General features: G+C 58.2%; 1 protein-coding gene across 6 annotated transcripts; it reads left to right on the top strand.

The window, feature by feature from the left end:
* Positions 1–272: 272 nt before the first annotated feature.
* On the top strand, positions 273–22421 carry EPN1 (epsin 1). 6 transcript variants are annotated; one of them, XM_039466719.2, is made up of 11 exons: positions 273–552; positions 3626–3974; positions 12359–12608; positions 16041–16165; positions 16440–16514; positions 16980–17063; positions 18679–18982; positions 19606–19716; positions 19846–19932; positions 21413–21670; positions 21815–22421. In XM_039466719.2, the coding sequence occupies exons 2-11, from the start codon at positions 3747–3749 to the stop codon at positions 22021–22023; spliced, it is 1731 nt and encodes a 576-aa protein (XP_039322653.1). In that variant the 5' UTR covers positions 273–552; positions 3626–3746; the 3' UTR covers positions 22024–22421. The 6 variants fall into 6 exon arrangements, with proteins under 6 accessions (XP_039322653.1, XP_039322658.1, XP_039322656.1 ...); XM_039466722.2 differs by having other exon boundaries at positions 462–552; positions 3646–3974; positions 19849–19932; XM_039466720.2 differs by having other exon boundaries at positions 462–552; positions 3646–3974.
* Positions 22422–22663: the final 242 nt, after the last annotated feature.

The raw sequence follows: 22663 nt of genomic DNA, 5'->3' as shown, positions 1-22663 counted from the left end.
TCCCGAGGGGGCGTGAGGTTCCCGCGTGCCCTCCCACCCCGCCGGCAGGAGGGAAGATTGGCCGAGCGGGACCGGGAGGGTGCGGGGTGGGTGCGCCAGGAGCTCCACGGTTGCCGCGGAGCGAGCTGGGACCGAGCCTCGGTGTCCGGTGTGGAGCCTGGCGGCGGCGGGCGGAAATGACATAAACGGCAGCTAGTAACGAGAGCCTGCGCGCCGGAAGTGATGCCTCGCTGGTTGGCTGGGCTGCGGAAGCAACTCCCGCCTGGGCCGGGTGCGGCACGGGAGGGCGGAGAGCGCGGCGATTTCCGCTTCCGGTCCGTCGCCTTCGGTCGCTTCCCGTCTCCCCGGCGGCTCCCCTCCCCCGCCCGGCTCTCCGCGCCCCTGCGGGGCGGCGGGGCCCTCGGCGTGCGGCCCTCTGCGCGTTCGTGCGTGCACCCGTGGCGCCTCCCGCTCCGCCGCCCGCGGCCCGGCGCACGCCCCGCGACACCGAGGCCGAGCGGGGCAGGGGGCTGACCGCCATGACCCCCGGGAGCCCGGCGTGAGGGGGCCGAGGTGAGCGCGGGGTGGAGCGCGGGGGACGCCGGCCCGCTTGCTCCGGGTGTTCGGGCCTGGACCGCGGCGCGCGCGGGCTCGGGCCGGCCGGGCCTCTGCTTCTGGGTGTCTCTGGCGGCCTTTGTGTCTCTGTTCTTGGGTCGGCCTTGACTGCCCCCGTGTCGGTGTCGGTGTCTGTCTGTCTGTCTCTCTCCCCCTCCCCCACGTGCCCCCCTCTTTTTCGTGTCTGTCGGCGTCTGCTTCCCGTGGGCCGCTGCCTGTTTCAGTGGGCTTAGAAGAGGGTTTGGACACAGGAGCGTGTCTGTCCCGACTCTCTTTCTCCTCTGCCATGTCTGTGTCGGTCAGGATTTTGTTCTTGTCTCTGAGTTTCCGAGTCTTCGTTTCCCTGGTTGTCCCTAGCCCTTCCCCGCGCACCCTTCTGCCTGTGCTGCAGAGCTTCCCTCTGCACCGGCTTCTCATCTGATTTTGCCCCCATGTCTATCACCTCCAATCCTGAAGTTTCTGTCCGGGAGTCTGTTGCTTGGTCTAGAAGAATCTGCCCATTTTCTCCAGTGTTCTGAGTCTCTGGTGTGGTGGTGAAGAGTCCCAGGCTTGGATTCAGAGGCCCGGGCTGCCTTGCTAAGCTGTGTGATATTTGCCATGTGATGTTCTCTATCTCTAAACCTCAGTTTCCTAGTCTTTAAAATGGGGCATTCATAGTTCCTACACCATAGGGTCCTTGCGCATGTAAATTGAGGTAATGTTTGTAAAGTGCCGGACGGTATCTGACACGTACGAAGTGTGTAATTACCGGCAGCTCTGGTTTTTATTATTACCGTGCTTAAGAGATTTTTACACAGTAAGTGTTAGCTGTCGGTCGATTGTTGGAGTATTCCTTCGAGAATTTTGCCATGTTCTTTGTGTGCTTTTTAATCTATAGATTCTCTTGGAATCAACTTAATTTGGAATACAGTCTCATTCTAAGCGGTATCTGAGAACTCTTAGCTTTGATGTGCTAAGGTATATTTTTTTCTCCTGCACACTACACAGCGTTAAGATAGTGCATTTTCTACCGCCACCCTTTTGGAACTGTTCTCTGTTTTTTCTCTGATAATAATAGCAGCCAGTGTTATTGAGCGCCTACTATCTGTGGGGCACAGGGCCAAGCACTGTATGTACCCATCTTATTTAATCAACAGGCCTGCCAGGTAGGCATTCTTTCAGAGTGAAGCAAACTGCATCTCAAGGAGGTTTGTGCTGCAGGTAGCTAATGTGGCCAGGATTTGAACCCAAATTTTATGTTCTTTTCCATTATATGCGGTTTTTCTTGTCTCTTCCTTCTCAGTGCCAGGTCTCGTGTTGTTTCTGGGCCTCTATCTTTCCCCCTTGGCCTCCTGCCTTCCTGTTTTCCCACGTTCTCATATCTACTGCTGCTTGTATCTTTCTCACTGCCTCTCTGAGTAGCGCGCTCTTCCTGGGTTTCTCTGTGTCTGTCTGTTGTCAGGCTCCTTCTCTGGATTTGTTAAATTCATTTCTCGTCAGTCTACTTTATATCTGTTATATCATTGCGTCTTCGTAATGTGTCAGGCTGGGGCTGCTTTGGGACTCCGGCACATCTCTCTTCAGGTGCCTGGCCCTGTGGCCTGAGTTGGAAGCAGAGGCCAGCCTCCCTCAGTCACCCCTATCTCCCCTGGGCTTACGTCATGATAAGGCTTTGGAAGCCTCCCTCTGTGGCTTGTTGGAGCCGCAGATAGACTGGTGATCAGAGGCCGCATAGACTGATGATCAGAGCTGGCTCTGGAACCAGGCTGTCCCAGGAGTGAGGTGTGTGTCTCAGGGCAAGGGGCTGAACCTCTCTGTGTCTCAGTTTCCACCCTGTGAGGTGGCTGTGAATCATGGGGTTGTTTCCAGGATTAACTGAGTTAATACATGTAAAGCGCTTACAGCAGTGCCCAGCCTGGGATAAGAGCAGCACAAGTGTCCACTGGTGTAATCATCATTTGCTTGACTCTCCTTCTGCTTCTTATTACCGATTTTGAGTTGGGTGAATGTAATTGAGGTTAATTTAAAAGTACAAGTTTTGGAGTTCAGATGGGCCTGGGGTTGAGTCTGCCTTGCCATTCCTGGTGTGTGACCTTGGTTGAATTATTTAACCTCCAGGAACCCAGTGTCTACATACACTGTTGAAAGAGGGAATGTCCCCTTGGGCTGAGTGAGCGCCTGGCGCTCAGCTGGGACCCAGGCAGTGGGGCTGTTAGGTTCCTTATCTCTCCTGAGCCTTGGGCTTTGCCTTTCCTTGAACGTCTGGTCCTCTGGCTTCCGCAGTTCCTGACACCCTGGGTTGGCTCCCTGCTCCTGCCCCTCTGTTTAATCCCTTCCATCAGCCTTCTTTCCCATGTGGTGTTTCTGCTGTGTATTCCTGTCCCCTCCACCCTTGTTCCAGTGGTCTCCCCCTCTCCCTTCTTGCATGGTTTACTGAATGGTTTTTCTGGGTCAGCTTCTTTGCTAGGAAAAGCCACGTCTAGACAAACGTGTTCTCTGCCCACTGGGGCCTGTGGGTTGACCTTAGCTGCAGAATCAGACAATATAAAATTGTGAGGGAGACTGAGTTTACTGATGAGGTTCCAGGGAAAGGCAACCGTGGTGTTTGGGTGTGGACTTGAGAAGTGTAAGCAGAGCCCTTGTGGTGAGTGTCCATCCCTGGGTGAGGAAGGAGAAAGAGTGCGTGGGCGGGACGGAGTGCCTCGGGACACGCCATCAGTGTTCACAGGGCGTCAGTTCCTGAGAAGGCCGAATGGAGCCCCATTTGACAGACGAGAAGGCTGAGGTGCAGAAGATGGCAGCCTGGCCCAGGGTGGCCTGGCCAGGAAGTGGCCGAGCCAGGGCGTGGGCCTTCGATCTGCCACTGCATACTCTGCCTCACTGAGCACGGGCCCTGGCAGGAAGGAGGCAGCCTGTTTGAGGAACTGAAACATGGATGGGGTTGCTTTCAGGCCTAGAGGTTAACAAGGGACAGAGCCTTATGGGCCACAGTTAGGAACTCATCTTTGACCCTGAGAGCTCTGGGCAGCCCGTGTCCCGTTTGTGTTTCCAGAGGTCCTCTTCCCCTCTCAGATGCGGTGACCTCACAGCGCCTGCCACTGCCTTCGTCCGGAGTCGCCCCATCTCTCCACGCATCAGGGGCCCTGTGCCCCTTGCTGTTGCAGCCGGGCACCATGTCGACATCGTCCTTGAGGCGCCAGATGAAGAACATCGTCCACAACTACTCAGAGGCAGAGATCAAGGTTCGAGAGGCCACGAGCAATGACCCCTGGGGCCCGTCTAGCTCCCTCATGTCGGAGATTGCTGACCTGACCTACAACGTCGTCGCCTTCTCGGAGATCATGAGCATGATCTGGAAGCGGCTCAATGATCACGGCAAGAACTGGCGGCACGTCTACAAGGTCAGTGCCCTGCTCCCCTCCCTGGGCACGTCTACACGGTCAGCGCCCTGCTCTCCTCCCTGGGCACGCCTACACGGTCAGCGCCCTGCTCCCCTCCCTTGGTCAGCGCCCTGCTCTCCTCCCTGGGTCAGCGCCCTGCTCCCCTCCATGGGCATGTCTACAAGGTCAGCACCCTGCTCCTCTCCTCCCTGGGTCAGCGCCCTGCTCCCCTCCTCCCTGGGTCAGCGCCCTGCTCCCCTCCCTGGGCACGTCTACACGGTCAGCGCCCTGCTCTCCTCCCTGGGTCAGCGCCCTGCTCCCCTCCCTGGGCACGTCTATACGGTCAGCGCCCTGCTCTCCTCCCTGGGTCAGCGCCCTGCTCCCCTCCCTGGGCACGTCTACACGGTCAGCGCCCTGCTCCCCTCCCTGGGTCAGCGCCCTGCTCCCCTCCCTGGGCAGGAACAAGCTCAGCGCCCTGCTCTCCTCCCTGGGCAGGAACAAGGTCTGCGCCCTGCTCTCCTCCCTGGGCAGGAGCAAGGGCTCAGGCGGGGAGACGGGAGCCTGTGTGCACCCTGCCCGGGACGGCTTCCTGGTTCTCAAGAGAAGCTGCAGAAGAGTAAAGTCTCTCCTTTTGTTTCATGAGGGCAACAAATGTAAGGCCGAGAAGTTTGGAGGCTGGCGATTGAAATCTGTGAGTGAGTGAGTGGTGCATTCCTGAGATTCGTGTGCTCAGGAGGCCTGAGAGGGCCCTCGGTGCCCATCTCTCCTGTGTGCACAGACACCCAGTGCCTTTCCTCACAGCAGCTGAGGTTCCACTCTGGGCCCTGTCTGTGAATGCCCCTCAGGCAGCTGTGTGCTTCGTGGCACAGGCAGTGCCAGGCCGGGGATGAGCGCCGAAACAGCATGGTGATCTCACACTCCTTGTCAGACTCAGAAGCCTGTATGCTGTTTGCTGGCATCGATCTGACTATGGGAGAGACAGGACGGTGGGGGCAGGATGCAGATAACAGGCTGATGCTCGCCGGGATTGGAGGGGAGGGGTCAGCTACACAGGGCAGCGCAGGACATTTTGGGGTCAGTGGGACTGTTGTGTGCCTTGAGAGCAGTGGTGGCTTCATGTTCTTTGCGTTTGTCAGAACTCAGGCTGATGCTAAAATGAGTGAGTCTTGCCAGATGTAAATTAGACCCCAGTTTAAGGAAGGAAGATGAGACTTTATCTTACACATTTCCTCTCAGGACGTATGTAAAAGATCTGCCGCTTTTTTTTTCTTTTACAACTGCAGAACATTCAGCTCTATGGATTGGTCATAACTTTAATGAGTGCCTTGGTGATGGATTCTTTTTAAAAAAGGTTTTGGAGTGTTTTGCTCTTAAGAACAAGACTGCCATGAATATCCTCATGTATTTGCTGTTTTCTAGAACTGGAGTTGCCAAGTCCAGAGGCTCGCGCATGTGCGATTTCGGTAAACGTGGCCAAAGTGCCCTCCACAGATGCAGCGTAGTTGCTGGCCCTGATGCACTGACCAGACACTGAGATCGCAGGTTTTGGGCCAAAGGGATTGCTCCTGTGAGCAGGATTCAGAGAGTGGATTTTCATTTTGCCGCTCTTGGGGGCCAGGGGCCTTAGCATCCCTACCTTTGGTTATTGTGTTGCTTGTGTTGTGGCAAAGTGGCCAAGGACACAGGCTGGGGCCTGGTTACACTCCCGGTGGTGGGATCTCAGGCTGGTGCGTGGATATTCCTCTGCGTGAGGGTCTGTGGAGTCCCTTCACCTGTGACGAGGCGGGGGCTGGTGAGTGTCACGGTTCTGCTGCTGTTCCGTTGGCAAGCCTCTGCGGAGGGTGCACAAGACCAACAGGACAGCTGAGGTCCCTGTCCTTGCTGATTTTTGAGACTTCCTGCCTAGGTGGGGGTGGTTCCCTCTGCTCACAGACCAGGAGGCTGAGGCCCGGAGCATTGCTCCACTTAACACACTGGAGCAGTGGAGGCTGGTTTCCTGTGACTCATTTTCATGCCCATCCCGACACACCAAGATCAGGTCAACTCATGTTGAATCAGTTACGGGTAATTCATTGTGAAGGGCTGGGTGGAGTTGAGAATCATGGAAAAGGCTAGGAGTGCAGGCGAACCTCTGTGGAGGCAAGGAGGAAGGATGGGGCCGGAGGGGCAGGTGGGGCTGGAGGGGTGGGTGTGCAGAGGGGCCCCAGGCGCAGATCCTGCCTGCCAGTGGCAGAGGTGATGCTATGGGGGCAGAGACTGAGTGCGGCCTCTGGGCAGGGCCAGCAGGTGCCAAGGCCTGAGAGTGCTGGGGAGCATGCACTGCTGGCAGCCGGTCCAGGCAGGAGATGGGGGTGTGGCCTCCAGTGCCAGGCGGGGCCTGCGCTGCTCCCTAAAGGAGGTGGGAGAGTCTCCACTGGGAAGTAGATGGATTCTTTTGTTCATGCTGCACTATTTGTCCTGAGGCCTCCTGTGGGCCACCCTCTTGCTGGGCAGTGCTAGGGACCCAGCCCTGATCAGACCTGACCCCAGCCTTCGAGTGCTCTGGGGTAGGTGGGAGTCGAGTGGTTAGGCTGGCGGGTGCCATGGAGGAGGCAACACAGCACAAGGCCCTGCAGGCCTCGAGCGGTCAGGGCAGACTTCTGGAGGAAGCAGTCAGCCAGTCACAGATCTCAGCCAGCCTTTCCACCCTGGTTTTTCCTAATAACTTTTTTTTTTTTTGATACGGAGTTTCGCTCTTGTTACCTAGGCTGGAGTGCAATGGCGCGATCTCAGCTCACCGCAACTTCCGCCTCCTGGGTTCAGGCAATTCTCCTGCCTCAGCCTCCTGAGTAGCTGGGATTACAGGCATTCATCACCATGCCCAGCTAATTTTTTGTATTTTTAGTACAGATGGTGTTTCACCATGTTGACCAGGATGGTCTCCATCTCTTGACCTCATGATCCATCCGCCTCAACCTCCCAAAATGCTGGGATTACAGGCTCGAGCCACCGTGCCTGGCCCCCTAATAACTTTTTAAAGGTGGATTTACTGAGGTGGAATTTTCATGCAGTAAAACCCAGCCTTTCGGAAGATAGAGTTCTCTGGATTCTGACAGATGCACATATTTTGTAACTGTCGTCACAGTCAAGGTGTAGAAGGTCTCCGTCGCCCCCAGAACCTCCCCTGTGGTTTTTGCAGTCCCTCCTGGACCTCCCCAGGCCTGGCTGTTCCTGCTCTGTTCTTCATCCTTGAAGTCTCTCTTGATTCTTGGGACTCTCTGTGCTCCCCACAGCAGAGTCCGTGGCGCTGGCCGTTTTCTTTGAATGTGTGGGGTCCCCAGCCCATGTGGCTGAGGACATGGGGTTCCTGCTCCACTCTGAACCACTGATTCCTCCCACTGAGGGCAGGGTTCAGCCTCAGTGCCCCAGGGGAGGGTTGATGGTGTCTGTGAGAACCCTCCGTGTGTGCTGCCCGCCGGACACTGTCCTGAGAGCAGCCATGTAGGGCCAGCATGTGTCAGTGTTGTCTGTGCTGCGACACATGCTGATAGCTGAGCATAGGCACAGGGCAGGGCTCCAAGAGGGGCTCCCTGGGGCCACGTCCAGCCAGTGCCCACCTTCCTGGCTGAGCACTTCTATCCTGCAGTCCCCTTCTGGAAGCACAAGGAACTGGCCCAGAGGGCCTGAGCCACTGTGAAGCTGCCACCCCCTCTAGCCCTCTCCAAAGCCCAGTGTGCTGACCTGTTCTGGCACGAGAGTGGGTCCTGTTGTTCTCCACCAGCCCTCCGTCACCATGGTCTTATTTTGTCAATTCAGCCTCAGGTGGTGTCGTGCGAGAGCAGTGTTTCCACTTTGATGGATGGGGAAACTGAGGCCCAGAGAGAGTGGAGCTGGGGCTTGGGCCCATCTCTGCAGACCCCAGGCTGTCCCACCCTGCAACCCTGCCGGCTGGCACTTTGGGGGTCTTACTGTCCCCAAGGAGAGGGAGGTTGAGCTGTGGGGGCTCTGTACGGCCTCCCTGCATGGCCTTGGGGGTGAGTCTCGGTGAGTAAGGTCCGGGGTTTATCTGGTACCTGTATGTGTAGCACAGATAGGTTCTCATCAAATCCTCAGTTACCTGGTGAAGGAAGTACCTTTCTTCCTCCTCTGTTTTCCAGGTGAGGAAACAGAGACACAAAGATACTCAGCTCTGCCACCCAGGTTGTGGCAGAGCTGGGAGGAGGCTCAGAGACCCTCCCTGCACCCTGCGCTGTCACCTGAATTCTCTAAGGAATGCAGGGTCTCAGTCTTTATTTTAAAGCAGGGGTCAGGAAAGTACAGCCCACTGGTCACATCCCACTCATGGCCTGTTTTTGTAAATAAAGGAACTCAGCTAGGCCCATTCATCTGTGGCTGTGGAGTAGTTGAGACGGAGAGTATATAGCCTGAAAAACTGCGTTGTTTATCATCTGGCTCCTTACAGAAATGTTTGCTGGTCCCTGTTTTAAACTTTGTTTCTGCATTGCAGGATGTCCTTGACAAAGCTACCTTAAACATTAGAAAGGACTGTTGCTGGCCGGGCGCGGTGGTTCATGCCTGTAATCCAAGCACTTTGGGGGGCCGAGGTGGGTGGATGATGAGGTCAGGGGTTCGAGACCAGCCTGGCCAACATGGTAAAACCCTGTCTCTACTGAAAATACAAAAAAGTAGCCAGGCAAGGTGGTAGGTAATTCTAGTTACTCAGAAGGCTGAGGCCAGAAAATCGCTTAAACCTGAGAGGCAGAAGTTGCAGTGAGCCGAGATCATGCCATTGCACTCCAGTTGACAGTGTGAAACTACGACTTAAAAAAAAAAAAAAAAAAAGCTGGGTACGATGGCTCACGCCTGTAATCCCAACACTTTGGAAGGCCAAGGCGGGTGGATCACGAGGTCAGGAGATTGAGACCATCCTGGCCAACATGGTGAAACCCCATCTCTACTAAAAATAGAAAAATTTAGCCAGGCGTGGTGGTATGTGCTTGTAGTCCCAGTACTCGGGAGGCTGAGGGAGGAGAATTACTTGAACCAGGAGGTGGAGGTTGCGATGAGCCAAGACCGCACACTTCCGGTTCAGGCCTGGTGTCAGAGACTCTGTCTCAAAAAAAAAAAAAAGACTTGCTTTATGCAGTTGCCCACTGCTTTTTGTTTGTTTTTAGAAAAGCAAAGGAGAAATAATGACTTGTTTTTTTTAATTTTTTTTTTTTTTTTTTTTTTGAGACGGAGTTTCGCTCTTGTTACCCAGGCTGGAGTGCAATGGCGCGATCTCGGCTCACCGCAACCTCCGCCTCCTGGGTTCAAGCAATTCTCCTGCCTCAGCCTCCTGAGTAGCTGGGATTACAGGCACGTGCCACCATGCCCAGCTAATTTTTTGTATTTTTATTAGAGACGGGGTTTCACCATGTTGACCAGGATGGTCTCGATCTCTCGACCTCGTGATCCACCCGCCTCGGCCTCCCAAAGTGCTGGGATTACAAGCTTGAGCCACCGCGCCCGGCCTTTTTTCCAGTTTTTTAGAGACAGGGTCTTTCTCTGTTTTCCAGACTGGAATCCAGCAGTACAGGCATAGCTCACCGAGCCTTGACCTTCGGGGCTCCAGAGCTGGTTGAGTAGTAGCTGGGACCACAGGCACATACCACCATGGCCAGCTAATTTAAAATATTTTCAATTTTTTTGTAGAGTTGGGGATCTCATTGTGTTGCCCAGGCTGGTCTTGAACTCCTGGACTCAAGCAGGCCTCTTGCCTTGGCTTCCCAAAGGGCTGGGATTATATAAACATGAACCACTACACTTGCTCACTTCTAAAATAAGGGTTTAAGTTTTTCATTAAGGAGTCATGTACTAAGCACATCATGATTGTGTAACACAACTAGCTCTTATGCATGTGGACACCTGTGTAGCCTGTGCCTAGAGAGAGGTAGAGGATGCGTCCAGCCTTCCAGGTTCCCTCAGAGACCCATCTCTCATAAGCACTCTGTCTGATTTGAGTCTGCTGAGACTGTTCTTGAGCCTTATACACATGGAGTCACATGTGTGGTCGTGTGTGTGGGTGTGTGGCTTCTTTTGCTCACCATCACCATCAGGTCAGTGAGCTTGACTGTGCTATTGCATAAAGCATTTGTTCATTTATTTTGAGGAAGAGTCTCACGGTTGCCTAGGCTGGAGTGCAGCGGCATGATCTCAGCTCACTGCAGCCTCCATCTCTTGGACTTAAGCAGTCCTCCTGCCTCAGCCTCCCAAGTAACAGGGATGACTGGCATGTGCCACCATGCCCAGTGAATTTCTTGTTAATTTATTTATTTAGAGATAGGGTTTTGCCATGTCACCCAGGCTGGTCTTGAACTCCTGATCTCAAGCATTCTGCCCACCTCAGCCTCCCAAGGCACTAGGATTACAGACTTGAGCCACTGGCCCAACCTTATTTATTTATTTTGTTGTATTTATTTATTTTTAAATGGAGCCTCACTCTGTCTCCCAGGCTGGAGTGCAGTGGCATGATCCTGGCTCACTGTAACCTCTACCTCTCTGATCCAAGGGATCCTCTTGCTTCAACTTCCTGAGTAGCTGGGATTACGTGCATGCACCACCACACCTGGCTAATTGTTTTGCGTTTTTAGTCGAGACAGGGTTTCGCCATGTTGAGCAGGCTGGTCTCGAACCCCTGACCACAGGTGATCCACCGGCTTTAGCCTCCCGTAGTGCTGGGATGACAGGCGTGAGCCACTGCGCCTTGCCATGCTTATTTTTTATTTTGGTGTATGTGGTCGTCCCACTGTGTAAGTTTACCGCATTTTATATATGCATTTCACTGTGGGTGGGTTTTCGCTCATTTCCCACTTCACGATCTTTTTAGCTGCAATTCCAAAGTCCAGAGAGCTCTGAAAACAAAAGTTTTTCGTGATTCAAAGTGTGGCACAAAGTGTGGGCATGACTCCCTGCCTGGAGGGTTCTCTTCTGTGTTGCATATGTGTCGTTTTCCTGGTCTGAACTCGTGACAATTCCAAATTCCAGAACACAAGAGCCGCAGGAGTTCTGGAGCTGGGACTGCCTTTAGGTTTGGGGTGTGCTAAGGCATAGAAATGGCTTTCCTTGCTTCCTTTCTCGCCTCTTGTAAATACCTTGAGGGCCAGTTAAACACTTATCTCTGATGACACTTTAACACACCTTCCAAAGGCCTTGCCAGAGTTGGGTGCAGCTGCCTCAGAGGGTGGGGAGATATGGATGGTCCTGGCATTTTTCCTGGCACATTTCTCCTTGGTTCAGACACAGCTTAGCTGTGATAGCTGACTCCTTCCTTTTTTTTTTTTGGGGCAGTACTCTAGCCCTAGGAGCCCTGGACGGCGCGGGGGGCGGGCGTTGGGGGCGTTCTGTGGCCCTGTGAACGCCGTGGAATAACCTATAAAATCAAAGGTGTGCCTTTTTCTGAGGTCAATGACCAAGACACCCCCTGCAGAGCCTTAAAGGGGCCATGACCCCCCAAGCCCAGGAGTTGAGCCTGAGTTGGGAGAGCCGCAGAGACTTTGGTCCTCCTCACCCCCAACAAATTAATTTCAACTTGTTGAAAGGGGAGTTTGTTCTCATGGTATAAAAAGGGTGCAGACTGAATGGTTCTGTTCCCTCCGCCTGTCCTCTTGCTCCTGGTGGTGTCAGACCTGGTTGCCAATCCCGAGAGAGCCCAGGCCGACACAGGCCCCTGTGTGGATCTCCTCCCTTCTTGGAGAGCAGGTCAGCTCCTGTTCCAGGCTGTTCAATGCCACGGTGAGGTTGTAGTCACAAATGGTGACATACTTCAAGCTGAATGCTAAGACCCTCCCTCTTCATTGTGATTTAGCAGATGTGGTTTTCTTGACCACGTTACTTTGGATTTTAGTTTTAAAGAAACAGACAGGGCTCCAGGACACTGAGCGATACCACAGTGGCGGGGGTGAGTGCAGTGGCCATTTCCCCTTCTTTTGAGTGAGATGGAGCTCCTGCACGGTGCAGCTCCCGCCTTGTACTGAACAGTTCCGTGGCGTTTGGCCCAAGCACAAGGTTGTGCAGCGCCTCTGTCTAGCTCCAGAAAGAAAACCCACAGCCTTCAGGTGGTCCCTCTCCCTCCCTCCACCCCTGGCAACCCGTAGTCCACTCCCTGTCTCTCTGGATTTGCCCATTCTGGACGATTCTCGTCAGCAGACTCAGACGCAGTGTGGCCCTCTGAGCTGGCTTCTGTCACTGAGTGCAGGGCTCCTGGGACTCGTCCCCTGACGGTGTCTGTCCGTGCTCCATTCCTTTGCATGGCTGCGTGCTGCTCTGTGGGGACGGGTTGTGGGACCGGCACCCAGACCGCCGCCCCAGGGCCTGGCCCCACGCAGTCTCCAGCCTGCCGTGTTGTGTCCCACGTGCTGACTGGGTGTCCCTGTGCCCACCCGCAGGCCATGACACTGATGGAGTACCTCATCAAGACCGGCTCGGAGCGTGTGTCGCAGCAGTGCAAGGAGAACATGTACGCCGTGCAGACGCTGAAGGATTTCCAGTACGTGGACCGCGATGGCAAGGACCAGGGCGTGAACGTGCGTGAGAAAGCCAAGCAACTGGTGGCCCTGCTGCGCGATGAGGACCGGCTGCGGGAGGAGCGGGCGCATGCACTCAAGACCAAGGAGAAGCTGGCACAGACCGCCACGGGTGAGCCCCGCTTCCTGAGGCCCCTGGCGGCCTCGGATCTGTCCTGTCCGGCTGAGGTGGCTCCCGGCACCTGGCCTCCGGCTGCGGAGGCAGGAGCGACTAAGGTGACCCCTTTCCCTCTCCTCGCCTCGGCCCCTGGCTCTGCTCTCATTTGGGCCCTTTCCTTCCCTGGCTACCTCCCCTGCTGCAGCTCTGTACCCTTCCTGCCTCATGCTTCAGGGCAGGCCTGGAATTGGGAACCTTTATCCCACTCCCCGACAGGCACAGGGCCTGAGAGCAGCCAGTGCTGGGGGCTGGGCTCTGAGGGAACATGCACAGTGACCCCCGAGGGTGCTGTCCTTCTGTCTGCTCTGAGATGAGGGAACATCGGACAGGCAGAGGGTGGTCTGGCATGGCACAGAAGGAAGGCCTGAGGCAGGGCCTGCAGGTTGCTCCAGGCGTCTGGGCCTGTGTTAGGAGCCTTGACAGTGCTTGCGTAGGTGGCGGACTCAGGCTGGTGGGTGGTGACCAGCACTAAAGAAAACAGTGGAAATAGTGCATCCTCCATTGGCAGGCCAAGCTGTGTCCCACGGAACATTTCCAGTTCTGTGGGTGGGTGTCTGGGCTCGGACCGTGCTGGGAAGTATTGTCTATGGTGGTTGGGAGCTCACAGCTGGGAAGAGACTAGTCCAGCTGCCTGTGGCCTGGAGTGAGGCTGGGAGAATGTCTGCGATGCTCTTCCTGCTCTCCAGGAAGAGTATTGCAGACACCTCTGCGGAGGTGTGTGAGGTGGGGTGAGGCCACCGGAGCACTGGCCTGGAGGTGGAGTTGGGTTAGCCAGGCTGGCACAGACAGCAAGGAGGGCCCATGGCCCCCATGTTGTCCAGCTCGAGGGACTGGACTGGTCTAGTGAAGTCTTGGCTGTCTGTTTGGACAGGTCTCATTTGGGATCACTGTTCAACAGGCATGGGGAGACACAGGCATGGCCAAGACACCAGAGTAGGGACCCACAAGCCTGTACACAGCATTAGAGCAAAGAGAGTTTGGAGTGGAGGGAAGGAGGCTGGCCTGGCTGGGGTTACCAGGAGGGAGTGTGGGCGGCAGAGAGGGCTGGTCAGCTTGAGGCGGGTGGGCAGCATAGAAGGGCTAGTCAACTGGAGCTGGGTAGGCAGGCGACATCGGGGGGCTGGCCAGCTCAAGGCAGGCAGGCGAGTGGGCATCGAGGTTGGGGTGGACTGAGGAGGGATGTTGGCAGGAGCCAGGAATGGCTTCAGGGCAGAGGCCTATGGGTGGGAGATCCTGGCTTGGGGGTCGTCAGACTCTGTGCAGGGCCAGTCCCAGCCTCCTCTGCTTTGCCGGCCATGCCGGCCAGTCCCAGCTTCTTGGCCCTCCCGGTAGACGCTGGGAAGCGGCTGTGCCCCTCCAACACTCAGCAAGGACTCTGAAATTTGAATTTCATGTAGTTTTCACATGTCTTTTTTTAAGACTTTTTTTTTTTTTTTGAGACAGAGTTTCGCTCTTGTTACCCAGGCTGGAGTGCAATGGCGCGATCTCGGCTCACCGCAACCTCCGCCTCCTGGGTTCAGGCAATTCTCCTGCCTCAGCCTCCCGAGTAGCTGGGATTACAGGCACGCGCCACCATGCCCAGCTGATTTTTTTATTTTTAGTAGAGACAGAGTTTCACCATGTTGACCAGGATGGTCTCGATCTCTCGACCTCGTGATCCACCCGCCTCGGCCTCCCAAAGTGCTGGGATTACAGGCGTGAGCCACCGCGCCCGGCCTTTTAAGACTTTTAAATAGTTATTTAAGTTTTTAAGGTAGTGCTCTGAGTTTTCGCTCATCTTGGTGCATTCTTTTCATTTTTCTTCCAACCATTGAGACATGTAAAGACCTTTCTTAGACCTTCTTAGGCCAGCTGTGGCTGCCACTGTGGTGTGCTGGCCCCTGTCCTGGAGGTAGCTGTGGGGAGGCTGTGGCTGGGGAGGAGGATGGGGGCAGCTGGGGAGTGCGCCCTGAGACCCCCAGTGGGCAGCACCGAGGGTGGGTGCTCCGGTGATGGGAAGACCTGAGTGTTGCTGGCTGGGTGCCGGATTACCTGTGACGTGGGAGGCAGGGCCCTCAGGGCTGCGGGGCGTTGGATTTAATCACCACCAGGCTAGGGGTTTAGAGGCATTTGCAAGATACAGGTTCGGTGATGGGGTGTAGATTCCCAGCATCGACCTCTGAGAGTCCTCAGAGTTTAGGAGGGAGTCGCTGGCACAGGGAAGGGGAGGAGGGGCCATGGGGATGTGGTCTTCCCGTGCGCTGGCATCACCTGTGCCCCACACTGCCCTTCTGTCTGCCCGTCCCCCCAGATGGCCACTTACCCACCCAAGTCCGTTAGCCCCTGCTGGTTCTTTCAACCTTGCCTCACACGTCACCCCAGATGGTCGCTCTTCACCCTGCTCTGCTGCGCATGTGCCCCCTGGGGCACCCATGCACCCAGCCCTGCTGGGCTCGCCACACGGGGGCCATTCTGGGGCCCCTGCTCCCAGTGCAGGTGGGGCCGCGAGACAGCTGCCTGCTGTGGCTCCAGTCGAGGGGAAGCCAGGGCCTGCCCATCGAGGAGAGGCCTGGGCCGTGGGCAGGGTTTGGAGGGAAGTACAGGCACAGGTGCAAGGCATCTTGCAGCTGGGGGAGCAGAACTTGTTGACAAGTCCACAGTGGTGGGGTGGGCGTGGCAGGGGGGCTCTGGAGGCTGGGGCAATGGCCCTAGGCCTGGATGGAGCTTTTCCCCTGGACTGCAAAGGGGCTGGGGTCCGCAGGCCTTGGGGTGGAGAGGGCAGTCAGGACAGAATGTGAGGGCAGTCGGGGGTCGCTGAGAGGAGGCTGCGGTTGAGGCTGGCAGGTCCGGCCGTGCCTTCCTGTGTCCTCTCTCTCTCCCTGCTCCTGGAACCAAGGGCTCCTTGCTGGCCCACTCCCCAACCCTGGCCAGGTCTTGGATCCCACCATCAAACCAACGCTGTTCTCCCTGGCGAATTCCAGTTGTTCCCTGCTAGAGCTACTGTACTCAGCAAGTCCTGGACACAGACCTGGGAGACCCCTTCCTCCCGTCCCCTGGAGCCCAGCAACAGACCCCAGACAGCAGAGAGTCCGGGTGGTGGCAGGGCTCCGAGGCCCCTGGGGTTCCCCACCTGCTTATCAGGCTGACTTTTGCTCTTGTCCTTCCCTGAGGCCTGGGGTCTCCTGTGGGTGGGGCTGCCTGCACCCCTTCTCGGGAACCCTGCATCTCTGCCCCTCCTCCTCTGAGCACCTGGTACCTGGTCCCCACCTCTCAGTCCTGGTCTTGGCCTTCAGAGGTTGGAGGTGGGAGACCGTGGGGGTTGGAAGCAGAAGCTGTCTGTCTATCCGTGGGGTTTCCTGTCTCTTCTTCCTTGGCCTGGGTCTCACAAGTTTCTCCCCCATCCTCCAGCCTCGTCAGCAGCTGTGGGCTCGGGGCCCCCTCCTGAGGCGGAGCAGGCATGGCCACAGAGCAGCGGGGAGGAGGAGCTGCAGCTCCAGCTGGCCCTGGCCATGAGCAAGGAGGAGGCCGATCAGGTACCGGGTGTGCAGCCGCGGCTGTCTGCTTGCCACCGGCCTCGGGCCTGGCCTTCACTGTCACTGCTCCATGTGCTGTCACTCGCCTCCTCCCCAGCCTGCCTCATCCTCATCCCTCCGTCCCTCTGCGTGTCCCTCTCTGCCTGTCCCTTGCTGGTTCAGGGACCCCGAGCCCTCTCTTTCTTGGGCCCTGTCTGACCCTGGCTCTGCCTCCGCCTCTGTGACTCTGGCTCCGGCCCCTCCCGCCATGCCCCTCACACTCTCTCTCCCCCAGCCCCCATCCTGCGGCCCCGAGGACGACGCCCAGCTGCAGCTGGCCCTTAGTTTGAGCCGAGAAGAGCACGATAAGGTCAGAGCAGCCTCTTTGTCCCTGCCTCTGCCAGGGGCTGCCCTTAGACCAGCCCCGTCGCCCCTTCCTGAGTTCCCTTCTGCCATCCTGCTGGGCCGTGGTCCACAGGCTCACGTGAGGTGAAACGCCAGAACCTGCAGCTGTAGGATGTAGCACCTCAGGTCAGACAGAGCCTGGGTGGCGGCCAGCGCAGCCGTGCCATTGCTCCTCGGGTGACAGGGTCCCTCCCTCTCCCTGCACAGGAGACACTACCCAGGCGGGTGCCCCAGCACAGCCCTGCCCCTTCAATCCCCGTGTCCCACCTGACCTCCGACCCAGGTGTCCCACCCCCATTCATACATCGTCCGCATCCCATCGACTCCTTCAGCCGCCTTTGTCAGGATGGGAGGGGTCGTTGGATTCCAGGCTGGGTTGGCACCATGGCTCATGTTTTCGTTTCTCTCTGGCACTGCCCGTGCCCTGAAGGAGGAGCGGATCCGGCGTGGGGACGACCTGCGGCTGCAGATGGCGATCGAGGAGAGCAAGAGGGAGACCGGGGGCAAGGAGGAGGCGAGTGGGGCTCCCAGGGCGTCTGTCTGTGTGTCTCTCACTGCTGCATGGCTGGGCACCTGGAGCAGAGACTGAGAAACAAGGGTTTCCAGCCCCGGCCTGCTTCTCCCTCCCTGCTGGGGTGAGGCCGGGGACTGACCAGGCTGCCCTGTGGCCACCTCCTGCGGTCAGCGCTGATCATCCCCCTTCGGGCCGAGCGCTGTGAGGGCCGCCACAGCTGGATGAGGGAGGCCCAGAATAGGCCAGCAGCCTGACCCGGCCACGGGAGGAGGGCTCCAGGCTCAGCCGTCTGTTCCGCTTTCTCGGGCACCTCCTTGGTGCCAGGCCATGTGCTGGTGAGCGAGGGAGGCATGGTCCCGCCCTCCCAGACAGTGTTTCTGTGGCGTTCTGTACTCTGCAGCTAAGGAGCAAACCCACAACCTTGTGCGTCCAGGTCATGCTTTGGTGCTTCTCTATGATGGGGATCTGCTGGCTGGTTCTGTTTTGAGTCAGGGCTAAGGTCGCTCATGCTGCTGGGCCTGGGACATCCACATGGGCCTTGCCCTCCAGCCTCCTCCCCTGGCCTCTCCCCGGTCACTAGTCTGTCCCAAGTGTCCTCACAGCACAGCAGCTGCTGCTGCCGCCCCCCACAGGACAAGCTTATTGGGCTGGGTTGGAGCTGGCTCGCCAGCCTGCACTGCTGTTGGTCTCAGCGGGTCCTGAGGCCAGCCCAGGTTCAAGGGGTGGGGACGAGGCCGCCCCTCTCCAAGCAGACAGCTTGTGGCCGTAAGTGACCAGCACAGTGGGGCTTTCTTGGTAGATGGAAAGCCTCTTTAGGTTGGCCTCGGTCAAGGGGCCTCTGTCATTGTCCACTACAGCTCTGAGTGACCCCAGTAAGGGCTGCCCTGCTGGAGGACCGCCAGGTCTCACCCATCTCTCCTGCTCCTGCCCCAGACTCAGCTCTTCTTCCCCTCACAGCGCCCCCCCCCCCCCCCCCGCCGGGCCTCTGCCTCACGGTGCTGACTGGAGGTGTTTGTACGAGTATGTGGGGGCACCTGCCCTTTCCGAGACCGGGGCTCTGGTTAGCTGGGCCCCTCGTGTGCCCACCTCCAGCACACGGGACCTTGCTGCATGTGCGTGTGGCACGGGAAGGCCTGCAGTGTGATGACTGTGGGGCCGTGTGGGGGCATCATGAGAGGTGCTCAGGGTGGCCTGAGTGGCAGTTACCAGGGGCTTCCCAGGGGAAGGCATGGCACAGGGGCTGGCTAGAGAAGGCGTGGTGGGCAGAGGGAGGGCTCAGCTTCTGTCCTCAGTCATCAGGGCCAGGGGACCTGGGAGCAGGTGGGGTAAAGGGACCTCCCTGCTGCAGTGTGGGCAGTGGATGCGGATGGGTGGAGGCCGTGTTGGGGTGCCCTGTGGTGGAGGAGGTTGGCAGAGGTGGCTTGACCCCAGGACGTGCGAGGAGGGCGCACAGGTGGTGTGTTTGGGATCTGCTTCCCTCTCATCCCTTCTTAATGGATGGCTGCCGTCTGGACGCCCAGGGCCTGGCCACCTCCCCAGCTTGGTGCCCAGCTTGGTCCCTGTCCCGGGCTTCCCACCACTTGTTCATGCTCCTTCTCTTCTTTCTCCCCCACAGTCATCCCTCATGGATCTTGCTGACGTCTTCACAGCCCCAGCTCCTCCCCCGACCACAGACCCCTGGGGGGGCCCAGCACCCATGGCTGCTGCCATCCCCACGGCTGCCCCCACCTCGGACCCCTGGGGTGGCCCCCCTGTCCCTCCGGCTGCTGATCCCTGGGGGGCTCCAGCCCCCACGCCAGCCTCTGGGGACCCCTGGAGGCCTGCTGCCCCTGCAGGACCCTCAGTTGACCCTTGGGGTGGGACCCCAGCCCCTGCGGCTGGAGAGGGGCCCACGCCGGATCCATGGGGAAGCTCCGATGGTGAGTGTGTGGCCCACTTGCACACAGCCTCCGAGCCTGTGTGCACCTGTCCTTGTTTGGCTGTGCCCTTGGACAGGGACAGATGCAGCCACATGGCGCCAGGGCAGTGGTGGGGGCATCCTGGGTGCAGGGAAGGGGCCGAGAAGGGTCGGATGAGACAGCCCAGCACAAGGTGTGTGAGACTGTGCCTTGGAGGACATGGTAGGGTGCTGTGGGCAGGGTGGGCAGCTCGGCCGAGGGGCCAAGGCTACAGCCAGGGCAGAGCCTGTGTGGCGTAGGCATCTGGGGAGGTCAGTGGGTGGAGCTGGGAGGTGCAGGTGGAGAAGGAGCGTGACGCCCAGCTGGACGGGAAGCGTAGGGAGTCATGGGAGCTGAGGAGGGCTGGGCAGGTCTCGCAGAGGCCGCGGGGAAACCCCTCGCCCTAGCTGGAGTTCCAGGGGCAGAGCCTGGCAGTGATGCCCAGTTGGAACTTGGGCGTGTGTGCAGGAGGCTGGGTGGGGTTGACCTCTGGGGGGCAGTGGGGAGGTTTTTTTGTGAACAGCCACAGATTCAGAGGCACTGGTCCCCTCAGCTACCCAGGCATTCCAGGTTGCCAGCCCTCAGGCTCTTCTGTCATCACCCAGGTGGGGCCCCGGTCAGTGGACCCTCCGCCTCTGATCCCTGGACGCCGGCCCCGGCCTTCTCGGACCCCTGGGGAGGGTCACCTGTAAAGCCCAGCACCAATGGCACCACAGGTACTGGAGTGGGGGTGGGAACAGAGCCCCGGGTGGGAGTGGGTGGGAGAAGTTAGTGTCCAGCAACCTAAGGGAGGGGTGGGCGCCTGGGCTGGAGGGGGTGCTGAGCAGAACATCCTGACCCCACAGCAGCTGGGGGCTTCCACACGGAGCCCGACGAATTCTCCGACTTCGACCGACTCCGAACGGCCCTGCCGACCCCCGGGAGCAGCGCGGGTGAGCCTCTGCCCTCCTTCCCAGCGGCCAGAGGGAGCCTCTGCTGGCTCTTCAAGAGAGTATGCTTCTTTATTTTAGAGATTGCAGACTTAGAGAGAAGTGGAGAGTGCTTCTCATGGGTTCCCACCCAAATGTTGACCTCTGACCCTCTCTGCCTCCACATCACTTGAATGCCTTGCAAACTCTACAGGTGTGTCAGAGGACAGGGACTGTCTTGTCTGGGCAGCAAGCGCCATGGACAGGGGTGTGGAAGGCAGCCCGGGTCCTTACCTGCTGGTGCCGCTGGGGCCAGGGCGCATCCTCACGGGTGCTGTATTAGCTGCCGTTAGGCTCACTGGGCCTTTCAGCTGGCACCCCCCACCCCTGATGGCCCGTCTGCCGAGTCCCTGGGTGGCTCTTCCTCCGTCAGGCGTGTCTGAGGTCATGGTGGGCTGCTAGTGCTTTGCCATGGCCCAGACCCTGTTTGTCCATGACGAGTCATGGCGGCTTTGATCATTTTTATTTTTTTTTATTGAGCTGTTACTGAAGCACAGGTTGTGGTACAGAACCCTGCTTCCACTGACCGAAGGCGGGCACCTTGCTGGGACTGAGCACAGCCCACCCCTAGTCTCAACTGGGTGAATGTAAAGGAGCTTCCAGCCTGCAGGTTCCCTTCCTTTAGGCCCTCTTTTGTTCCATACAAACTTGTGCATTTTTTCGACGTTACATAGAATTCTTAAATCTATTTAAAAAGAAAAAATCAGGCCTGGCAGGTGGCTCATGCCTGTAATCCCAGTATTTTGGGAGGCCGAGGAGGGCAGATCACAAGGTCAGGAGTTCGAGACCAGCCTGACCACCATGGTGAAACCCCGTCTCTACTAAAAATACAAAAATTAGCCAGGCGTGCTAGCACACACCTGTAGTCCCAGCTCCTCTGGAGGCTGAGGCAGAATTGCTTGAACCCGGGAGGTGGAGGTTGCATGAGCCGAGGTCGCACCACTGCACTCCAGCCTGGGCAACAAGAGCAAAACTACATCTCAAAAAAAAAAAAAAAAGGACCTCCAGCCAACAGACGTCTTCTCACCAGCCTGGAACGCATGTCTGCGCTGTCTGTCCACTTGGAAGCTGCCGCTGGTGGCCGTGTAGTCAGGGAGCGTCTGAGGGCAGGTTCCTGTGAGCCTTGAGGTGCCTGTGACGGGCCCACGCTGGCTTAGAGACCCTGGACGGCCCGTCCCTGAAGCAGGTGCTGCCCTGTGGTTGTCAGGGTTATACCTGGGTCCACCATTCCTCTTGAGTTTGCTCACTGCAATCAGACCCATCTCGTTTGGAATCTGGGCTGACATGCGAGCTTTTGGCCTGGGCAAGCGATGCCTCAGTTCCTCCTTCCCAAGGCCTCCGGGCACCGAACCCTTTGAAGCGCCTCCCACGATGGCCCGTTCTGCTTCTGTGCTGGAGCCTCACTGCTATCTGCTCCTCTGAGCCCCTCTCCCGCTCCTTCCAGGGGAGCTGGAGCTGCTGGCAGGAGAGGTGCCGGCCCGAAGCCCTGGGGCATTTGACATGAGTGGGGTCAGGGGATCTCTGGCTGAGGCTGTGGGCAGCCCGCCACCTGCAGCCACGCCAACTCCCACGCCCCCAACCCGGAAGACGCCGGAGTCATTCCTGGGGCCCAATGCAGCCCTCGTGGACCTGGACTCGCTGGTGAGCCGGCCAGGCCCCACGCCGCCTGGAGCCAAGGCCTCCAACCCCTTCCTGCCAGGCGGTGAGTGTGGCCCCATTGCCTGCCTGCACCCTCCCCATGGGTCCCACCAGATCAGGCGCCTCACGCCCCCGCCCACACCTGCTGGATGGACACGGGTGGCTGCGTTGCTGACTCCTCTCTGTCTCTGGTTTTCTCTCCCTGCAGGAGGCCCAGCCGCCAGCCCCTCCGTCACCAACCCCTTCCAGCCCGCACCCCCTGCGACGCTCACCTTGAACCAGCTCCGCCTCAGTCCTGTACCTCCTGTCGCTGGAGCGCCACCCACATACATCTCTCCCCTTGGTGGGGGCCCTGGCCTGCCCCCCATGATGCCCCCGGGTCCCCCGGCCCCCAACACTAACCCCTTCCTCCTATAATCCAGGGCAGGAGGGGGATCTGGCCCTGCCCGGCCGCCCCCATTCTGGCTCTCTGGGAGATCAGTGTTGAGTGCATGTGAAATGGGGGCGCGCACCCCCAGTTCCCCTCCCCGTCCTGGGGCCCACTCACACTACACCCTCTTGCCTTTCCCACCCTGCCTCCCGGGAGAGAAACTGGACATGGGGCCTGGGGAGGGAGCTGGCCAGAGGAAGACCCTTTCCCGTGGCATTAGAGGGGGAGGGGCAGCTGGGGCCCCACATGTTCCCCTCCCTCAAATTCCCAACCCCAGTCAGTGTTTGAGCCTCCTTGTTCCCCTCACACACCCTCGGTGAACCCTTGGTAATGATTTTGGCGACTTTGGGAATAAATGGCACTCCCATGGGTGTGGCCCCCCAGATTCCCACCTGTGATTCGTGTGCCCCTCCGAACCCCTTCATCCAGTGACCCAGGGCTCAGGTCCTGTCTCGGGTGGCTGGGTTGAGGCTAGGATGGCACAAGGCCTGGTGGAGCTGCAGCCCACGCAGGTCCAGGCACAGGGAGGCCAGAAGTGGGAAGTCGCTCCCGGTGCAGGAGGCCCTGCTCTGGAGAGCTCGTGAGGGTCTCAGGTGTGGGGGCTTCAGACACATGCTTGTGCTGCAG

Source organism: Saimiri boliviensis, chromosome 14 (genome assembly GCF_048565385.1).
Source record: "Saimiri boliviensis isolate mSaiBol1 chromosome 14, mSaiBol1.pri, whole genome shotgun sequence".
Taxonomy (NCBI): domain Eukaryota; kingdom Metazoa; phylum Chordata; class Mammalia; order Primates; family Cebidae; genus Saimiri; species Saimiri boliviensis.
This window is presented reverse-complemented; position numbering and strand designations above follow the sequence as displayed.

Bases quoted from the DNA above. Each gene is read 5' to 3' on its own strand.
- EPN1 (XM_039466719.2), top strand. From the start codon at position 3,747: ATGTCGACATCGTCCTTGAGGCGCCAGATGAAGAACATCGTCCACAAC. The intron at 3,975-12,358 runs GTCAGTGCCCTG...GCCCACCCGCAG, and splicing joins ACTGGCGGCACGTCTACAAG to GCCATGACACTGATGGAGTA. The intron at 16,515-16,979 runs GTCAGAGCAGCC...CGTGCCCTGAAG, and splicing joins GCCGAGAAGAGCACGATAAG to GAGGAGCGGATCCGGCGTGG.